The sequence below is a fragment of the Callionymus lyra genome, chromosome 1 (assembly GCF_982586985.1).
Source record: "Callionymus lyra chromosome 1, fCalLyr1.hap1.1, whole genome shotgun sequence".
Taxonomy (NCBI): Eukaryota; Metazoa; Chordata; class Actinopteri; order Syngnathiformes; family Callionymidae; genus Callionymus; species Callionymus lyra.
This window is the reverse complement of record NC_141818.1, coordinates 39340968-39350177: the sequence shown is the minus strand read 5'-3', so window position 1 is coordinate 39350177 and position 9210 is coordinate 39340968. Positions and strand designations below refer to the sequence as shown.

At 34.0% G+C, this 9210-nt stretch overlaps 1 protein-coding gene across 1 annotated transcript; it reads left to right on the top strand.

The window, feature by feature from the left end:
• The first annotated feature begins 3509 nt into the window (after positions 1–3509).
• On the top strand, positions 3510–9187 carry ppa2 (inorganic pyrophosphatase 2). The gene is made up of 12 exons (XM_087807250.1): positions 3510–3692; positions 4163–4227; positions 4305–4349; positions 4729–4782; positions 5590–5709; positions 6217–6303; positions 6361–6487; positions 7733–7860; positions 7949–8034; positions 8127–8196; positions 8924–8963; positions 9042–9187. The coding sequence occupies exons 1-12, from the start codon at positions 3521–3523 to the stop codon at positions 9062–9064; spliced, it is 1017 nt and encodes a 338-aa protein (XP_087663376.1). The 5' UTR covers positions 3510–3520; the 3' UTR covers positions 9065–9187.
• Positions 9188–9210: the final 23 nt, after the last annotated feature.

Below are 9210 nucleotides of genomic sequence, written 5' to 3'. Positions count from 1 at the left end.
GGTGCACAGTTCCTGCACCGCCTGGACGACACACAGGTGAAGTGGCTCCTCCTCCTGTCGACCTAAAGCCCTGCCTCAGCTGCTGAGCAATGCTTTTTGCTCCCTCGTCTCTGGTCTCTTCAAGTATGACATCATTATTTAAAAAAAAGAAGAACACTTTTGTACTTTTATACACAACTTTTCTGGCCACTTCATGAATATTAAAAATAATAGTAATGATAATGTCTTTTTAATTCCACAATATTATAAAGAGTTTTTCTCCATTCAAACTTTCCTTTTTCACCGAATAAAATATTTTTTTAATTAATGTAAGATTGTGTTTATTAATGTTTTTGTATATGTTATTATTGCAAGTTGTGAAATAACAATGACAAAAACAACATATACTGTTTACAGATATATATAACTCAATAATTACGCATGCAAATAAATAATGCTAGTTTAATTATTTTTCATCATTAAAAAATAGTGGTTGGTAATAATAATATGAATTAATAAATGTATGTGTTGTTAATTTGAGGAATAAATAAAGGTTACACAACAAACTACCTCTAGCCATTTCTTTTTAATCTGTAGGCATTATTTAAATCCAACATCATTGACACTACTCGAAGAATGTACTTCCTTAATTTTTTTAAAATATTCGTTAGACAAGAAGCAACTTTGTATTTTGTTAGAACCATTATACATAAAAACAATTGTTTTCTTCGTACACGACCTTTTGTTTTACTTCACCAGCATGCTATAGCGTGTTACGGCCACAAGAGGCATTTACATAAGGAAATAGTGTAGTTAGCACAACATGAGCAAATAGATTCCCAATCCAAACAGAGGTTGTCAACACCGTTAACCTTGTCCAATCCCTCGCTTTCCTTTCTCCTCAGGGGAGCTGAACTCAACCAGTACCTGTTACCCATTCATATGTCCAACCCTTGCATTAGCAAATTATTATTATTATTATTTTTTCACCAGTTCAACTGCACAATTATAATCCATTACCCTAGAATCAAGTATAACACTAATATGAACATCACGTCTTTGCACCTGCAATTACAGTCATATAATTCAATAATTGAATATAAATAAATAATGACGAGGTGCAGATAGTTGACAACTATAAGTACCTCGGTGTGTGGCTGGAGAGTAAACCTGTCCTGCAACACAGACCATGTGAAAAAGAAAGTTCAGAGTTGACTGTACTTTCTGAGGAGGCTCAGGTTTGTGTTGTTTTAATATATTATGACATACACCCCTTATATATGCGTCTATGGAAATCGTATGTCTAATATTCATAAGCATATAATAAGCAATAAATTAAAATAATCTTGATATACAAAATTAAAAATATATATATAATAAGAATTTAATGAAAAATAACAATTTGACTCTTAAAAAAGAACTAAGAGATGAAGAGTCAGATTGTTAACCACACAGACGTTCCATGAAAACAGACAGATATGGACGTACAAAGCTTGACCTAAAAAGAAAGACTGATTGAAACAGACACAGGCCATGGTGGAGTGATGGAGTCCCTGAATCTATGCAACAGGTTTTGACAACGATATAATTTGTTTTGTCATTACTATTGGTTTAGGTGGAAACAGAGGATTATAATTATGACAATGGTTCCCTTTTTTCCAAGATATGCATCCAGAGCGAGATACAAATCTATATTGTTCTTGCCTTTCATTTACATGCTGTTTTCCAATATATCCAATATTCAAGATGGCGGTGCAGTGGCTTGAGCTCCTGGGTTGACAGAAGATAAACAAGATTATTATTGATTATTTATTTTAGTTTACATTTTACAATATCAACAAGTAAAGATTACGTGATCCGATCAATTCCAAGTGTCCTCCTGAGCTCTGAAACGTTCAGATCAATAGTGCACCGAATTTCCATTCTGACTGATTGACCAACTACTTAGATTAGATCATATTAGATTAGATTAGAGAGACTTTATTTTGGTGTTTGTTATGTTACTAGTGCTGTTCTAATCCTGTCATTCCAAATTCTTAGAAAGTATATTCGTTCTACTTCTAGTCGTTTCATTGGAATGACAATAAATACCTAGAATCATTTCGTATCACATATTTTCCTTTAAGTTGTTCTTACAATAATTAAGTACAACTTTCACTAAGTATATCCTTCTATACGCTAAACACTGTTGATTCGTGCCTCTTGGGTCCCAACTGAACAAATGGCTGCTTTACAAGAATAGTCTCAAACAATTAGAACAAACACATCAAATATTTAAATTAAATAAGTTCTTAAATGCTACTGGATTCTGAGTCCTTATGACATCAACTACCATCTCTGTGAGTTTCAGCATCGAAAATGTAGTGTAAATAAATTACGATCATAGAAAGACACATTTAATACTAATAAAAACAATATGTAAATCCATATAAAGTGAATGATCAATATCCCTGTTACCCCTTGGAGATTTGAGAAATCTCTTGTACACATTAAGAAAAAATATAATTCAAAACATTTATAGCTTGATAGTGAGTTAAAGAAAGTTGTAGGTCGTTCAAATCAATTTGTGGAGGGAATCTAAACTATTTAAAATATTTGGATTTCAATTTAAAAACCGGAATATAAAGAAAAAGAAAATTCATTCCATTGCAATATTTGTAACACATACATAGGATTCAAATCACTTTACTCAAATTGTATGAAGGTATTCTTCGTGTTAATATATCATAAATAAGATTGTGCATCAAAGATAAAATCAGAAAGTGACTGAGAAAAAAAACAACCTTTTAAAAACAACTGAGACTGAAATCACAGCCCTATACGCGCAGTGACAAACAGGCTGTAAAAGTCAATGAACAATCTTTTTATGACGGAGGATAACATCATTTGTTTGAACACGGACTTAAAAGTGTAGGGACTGGTGTTTGTTCAGGAAACAATGACAACAAATGGACTTTGATCACATGATGTCTCGGTGAAATGACTCATGCATTGACGTCCCCTATAGATTCTGGGTCATGTTCCCAATTTTTTTTCTTGTTTGTATGTGTTGTTGCTGTTAGGCGTAAAAATGTGATAAAGACGTAATGGAATTATAAATACGCCGGCGTGCGTTAGGACGTGTAATTACTTCCGCTTCTACTGTACCAATTTTTTTAAATTTTTTATTCTTACTTTTTATTATTTTTGAGTTAATTTTTGTGTATGTGAAAATGTTATCAAAGAGTAACAACATTAAATTATTAATTAATTGGCAAACAAATGTGAAAATTAAACCGTATTAAAAGCTTAAAACAAAGTATGCTATTACTATTACTATTACTATATAAACTAAACTAAACTAAATTATGTTTATTAGTTTCACAATGTTGTTTTTAAAAAAAAATGTAATGACATATATTTATTTTCGCTGCGTTATTCACGACGTTATCTATTGCGCTCTTATTTTGTACAACAACCGGATGTTATTCGTTTGGTTTCGCCACTTCGACTTTCCCAACCCGGAAGTTGGCAGAGACGAACGAGCGGGAGAGACGCGAGGATGAGTCCGCCGCTCCTGCGCTCCTCCGCCGCCGCGCTCCTCTCTCGGCTCCCGTCCTTCTCTGCTCGCGGAGACAAACTCGTTCCCTTCTTTTCCCACATGAGAAAAAACATGCACTATCACACCGAAGAGAGAGGAAGCCCCAACTCTCCGGACTACCGGATTTATTTCAGTAAGTTTGTCAATGTCACGGTGTTTGGAGCAAAAAAAAATAAACGTTTGTAGCATATTAGCTAGCGTTTGACCTATGACCCCCCCCCTTAAAAGGCACTTCCCCTCACGTTAAGAAGGTCACTGCTGACCTTTTATACTCATTTATATTTTAATGTTTATTGTTGAGATAACTAATGTGTTTCAAAATTGGAACGAGAATCTAAAATATGATTTATAATAATAATATTAATAACAACATTAAACCAATTATTGCAGTGTTTACGTGTTAATAACGTCAACATGCAGTGTATATACATGATCTATATTTTCTTTATAACTTTTGCAAGCTAAATGATATTCTAACAAAATAAAAGGGTTAACTGTACTTGTATGTCAGAATCATTTAATACATTTATAAAGAGAATATTTTATTTCTTAGTATGCCAAATGCTTGTGAATTGTCATTTGTTTTTTTTTGTCTTTTCTCAGAAACGTCCGAAGGAAAATACATTTCTCCCTTCCATGACATCCCACTTACAGCCGAGAAAGAAAGGGTCAGTGTTCACTGTCGTTCTCCCTCATTTTAGACAAAATGCAGAGTAAGAAGTGATCATTTCATTTCTCTCTCCAGGACGGACACGCGTCAGCCAAAAGAGTGAAGAAGAATCAGAGTGAGGTGACTTTCTACCCGTGCTACTGTTCAGAATGTGGGTTAACTTACACCATCTTTAGGACGTAACCCTTGAGTTATATCAGGGTCAAAATGACCCGGAGTCACAAAATAAATGTGTTTGTGGTATCCCTTGTGTTATCTCAGGGTCAAGGTGACCCGGAGTCACAAAGAAATGTGTTTGTGGTATCCCCTGTGTTGTCTCTGGGTCAAGCGGAACGACCTCCCTGGCTTCCATAAATATATATGCAGTGGCAGAGGTCGTTCACACAGAACGAATAATCAATAACACGTTTTTATCCTAGAGCAAGTCAATATTATCTCCAAATTAAATCTGGTCAGATTTCTTATTGAGGCGCTAATATATATATTTTTTCGTACTCAGGTTCTCTTCAACATGGTGGTGGAGGTGCCACGATGGTCGAATGCTAAAATGGAGGTAGGATTTAAAAAAATCATTAAGCAGCTTTAATGACTAAATTTTCTTGCTTAAAATATTTAAAAAAAATGTTGTGTGATTTAAACAAATGTATTTGTAGGAAACTTTTATTTAATCAATGCCAAAAAGTGTTCAAAACACTTTTTGGCATTGATTAAATGAAAAAACCAAATGAAAGAAAAAAGTTTTTGGAAGGGACTAAAACCTTCACGACTTATTTAAAATACATTCATTCATAATTAATATGGGGTAAAATAGCACTATATTTTATTCACAGTACTTTATCGAAATACGACTACACTTTAAAGCATTGGCTTTCAAATTATATGTATATATGTATATATATATATTTCTCTCATAGTTCTTTTATGGTTTACATTTCAACAAAGTTTGTTTAAAATAAAAAAATAGATTTAATATGTGATTTATTTTATTCAAAATTAATATGCCAATTTTCACAGCTCGTGTTTATTTCTCTGTTGCAATTTAACCTCCGGCCGCTAGATGGCAGCTAAAGGAATAATGAAATCCTGCAAGAGGAGGACAGGATACAGCTTTTAAAGCTGGACAAATTTTGTTAAATTCTGCAACACCAGAGTCAAGTACTCAACATTACTACAAATATATCCTTGTTACTACAAAATCGCGATATATCGTATCGTGACTGTATCATGACACAAATGGTATTCCCTGATTCACACCCCAATAGTTAATAACAACAATAAACGTTTACATTAACCTTGACTTAACATCGGAGTTCTAGACATTCATGACACGCACACACTATGATCATGTGACCAATTCCAGATCGCTACTAAGGAGCGCCTGAATCCGATCAAACAGGATGTAAAGAAGGGAAAACTCCGCTACGTTGCCAACATATTTCCTCACAAAGGTTATATTTGGAACTATGGTGCCATCCCACAGGTGAGTACACAACTTTGTCAGTAGATGTCATTTCTCATTTGCTTGTATTATTATTATTATTAGTTCAGTTTATTTCAAAAGGACAATGTGCTATTGTGTTATCAGTTTTATCTTGACCTTTAAAGTATATACTTTATTGATTATTGTTTTGATTGTTTAAGCGAAAAGCGCTATACAAATAAAAATTACTTACATACTTACTATGATTGATGAATATGTATTGGTGTGGTGTACATTATGATCAGTCAGTTCACATATATACTGTTGAAATATTTCTCGGTTTTAATTCTTTAAAAAATGTTCAAACCGATTCATTCATCTTTCAAATCCGACAAACGATCTTCTGTGAAAAGTGTAATTGAAACTTTTCTAAACCAGAAGTTGATTTGAGTCTTTAATGTCAAAACTGTTTAACTCTTGTTCTCAAAACGCTTACATTTTTAACGTGAATGACAAAGACGTGTTTTGTGTCGTGCATATTTGACAATGAGATTTTTATTGGTGAAGACGTGGGAGGATCCAAACCACACGGACAAAGATACCGATTGTTGCGGCGACAACGATCCCATCGACGTGTGCGAGATCGGTTCACAGGTACGGATGCACTCTTCTGAGGATGTTGCCTGGTGAGGAACGTGTTCGTCTCGTCAGGTCTGCTCCCCTGGTCAAGTGATTCAAGTGAAAGTTCTCGGCATCTTAGCCATGATCGATGAGGGGGAGATGGACTGGAAGGTGATAGCTATCAACACCGATGACCCTGATGCCCAAAATCTACATTGTAAGTAGTAAAAGTACTGAAACTATGTTTGACAGCTGTGTATGGATAAATAAATGGAAGTATTTTTAATACATGTTTTCAGAATCAGAAATATATGTGTATATAGTATGGGTATATCCACGACATGTTCATTTTTGGGTATCATTTTCTGCCGCTAGATGGCAGCATTGATTACGTCCTCCTTCATCAAGAGTCATGTGGTCTGTAAACTCAGAAACACCAGAGTAAAGTTCTCAACAATACTACAAATATATCATTGTTACTACATTATCACAATATATTGTATTGTTGCCCCTCTAATGTAATGCGTATGGCATAGAGATATTCTTGCCAATACACAGCCCTAGAAGGAACATGGATGGACTTTTTAAATGGGGTGCTTAGTCTTTTGGCTCAGCTCTGTTTTCACTACAACCGAGTAATGAGTATTGTTCAGGTTTTATTGTTTGTACCCAAAACCGTTATTCATGGTGAAATGAATACCATTCATAATCTCATTGAACCTATTAATTTAATGTACCTGGTTACAATTATTATTATTTTTTTGTAATTGACCGTTTTGTTTTTTATCTTTTTCCTGCTTTACATACAAGTTATGAATATGTTCAATAAAAGCTTTGGCTGAACGTAATCATTTTATTTCCTAGTAAATTAACACTGTCATGTGGTAAAGTTTTTGAATGTAAAATTGGCTATTTATAAATAACCTGCAATTATTATGATCTTATTCAAAGAAATGGTGTGTTATAACACTTTTTGCAAGACCCCCTCCCCCCTAAAAAAGCATTAAAGTGATATTTATGAAATTTAGAATAATATAGAAATACAACTTTTTACTGTCATCATTATTTTGGAGCCAAGCATGTTACGATGCAGTGAGAGTGTTGCAAATCACCGTCATGACAATATCTGTAAATACATTTTTGATGATTGAATTGGACTTATAAATGTCATCAAGGAAAATGATGTCAAAATCAAAATGAGGCAGTTTATCCCTGTTTTCTAGTCACCCTCATGTTGACTAAGGGTTGAGATTATTTCAGAGTAATCTGTTCCTTTTTAGAGTTGTAGACGAACATATTCCTGTTAATGAAGTGACTGGTATTTGGATGTTTTTAAGTGTGTCTTCATGGTAGAAGATGAGGGCGATGACAAGTCAGCATTCGTAGCTTCATTAAAATGAACATACATTTTTGTATTTTCTATTTTTAATAAATAAATGAATGGTAACATGTGTTTTCGTAGGCATCGAGGACGTCCGCAAGAGTCGTCCAGGTCATCTGGAGGCAACTGTCGACTGGTTTAAGAAGTATAAAGTGCCAGACGGAAAACCAGAGAACCAGTTTGGATTCAATGGGCAGTTCAAGGACAAGGTACTCATCACACAAAACATCCCAATATATGAACACGACAACAAAGTCTTAAAATTAAAAACAAAACAAAAAAATCTCTTCTTGATAGGACTTTGCTGTTGAGATCATATGGTCGACACATGACCACTGGAGGGCGCTGATGCAGAAGAAATCCAACACTGAGGGAATTGAGTGGTGAGAACTTTGTGAAACTGGAATAAAACAAAAAACACATTTACAAGAATTCATCCAGTAACTGTAAGGAACTCTTTTTTTCCCCTCATCAGCAAAAATGTCTCGTGTTGTGAGAGCCCTGTCAAGTGCAGCAGCGATGAAGCCAGAGATGTGGTCGACTTGGTGAGCAGATCTAAATTATTGTTGTTTATTCTAGGTTGGTGTCAACAAATCATGAGAATGTCATTTATGATATGAAAAAGCTGAATTTTGTCTAACACATTTTTTTTATTATTTCTGAGCAGTTCATTTTGATTTAATGACAACATTTTTTCAACCGAATACAATCGTACCCGATTTTCAAGATAAAAGAAACCGAGAGACTCTTCTTTTACAAAATTTTCTTTTTTATTGTTCATCAATATTTTGTTTTTTTTTATGTCATCTGGGTTTTTGTATGCGTTGTTGTTGACGTTTTTATTGTCAGTTCTATATTGTATTGTATTACTGTTGATTTTTCTATTACTTTATTTTGATCTTGTCTTTTTTTCATTGTGCTAATGTTGCAAACAATTTAATGTTTCTGCTCATGTCGACTACAATTGAAGAGTACTCAGAATACTTGAAACATATCATTGATGAATATTACCAAAATCTAGTGTTTTGCCTTTTATCAAGAGCTGTGTCAAAAAAACAAAACACTTTAATAACTGTTACGTGTATGTTTTTAATGTTGTGTCTTCGTTAATGTTCATACTCTTGAAATGCTTTTGTATTTTTATTTTTTTTAAATGCTTTTGTATTTTTATTTACCCTTTGTTACTTCAGCCTGTATTTGGACATCTTAACCTTACTTGGTTTAATTGCAAAATTCATAGAACCAGATTCATTTTTATTTTATTTTCCTAAGGCGCCTGCTAAAGGTCGAGCGCTCCCGATGTCTTCTGACGGTAACAACCTCCTTCTCACAAGCATTTTTTCATTTGGTTTTACTAACAATGTCTTTTATCTTCTTTTCTTTTGTACAGTGGACAAGTGGCACTTTGTGTGACGGCTTAAGAAGCTCATCGATGACACAGAGTCTATTGACGCGTCCTAATCATGTCTGTTTTCAACCTTTTGTTACATTTGTATTCATGCCATACAAATAAACACATCATGCATCTGCGCTCAACCTTCACTGACTTATTCAACGAA

Bases quoted from the DNA above. Each gene is read 5' to 3' on its own strand.
- ppa2 (XM_087807250.1), top strand. From the start codon at position 3,521: ATGAGTCCGCCGCTCCTGCGCTCCTCCGCCGCCGCGCTCCTCTCTCGG. The intron at 7,861-7,948 runs GTACTCATCACA...TCTTCTTGATAG, and splicing joins ATGGGCAGTTCAAGGACAAG to GACTTTGCTGTTGAGATCAT. The intron at 8,197-8,923 runs GTGAGCAGATCT...TATTTTCCTAAG, and splicing joins CCAGAGATGTGGTCGACTTG to GCGCCTGCTAAAGGTCGAGC.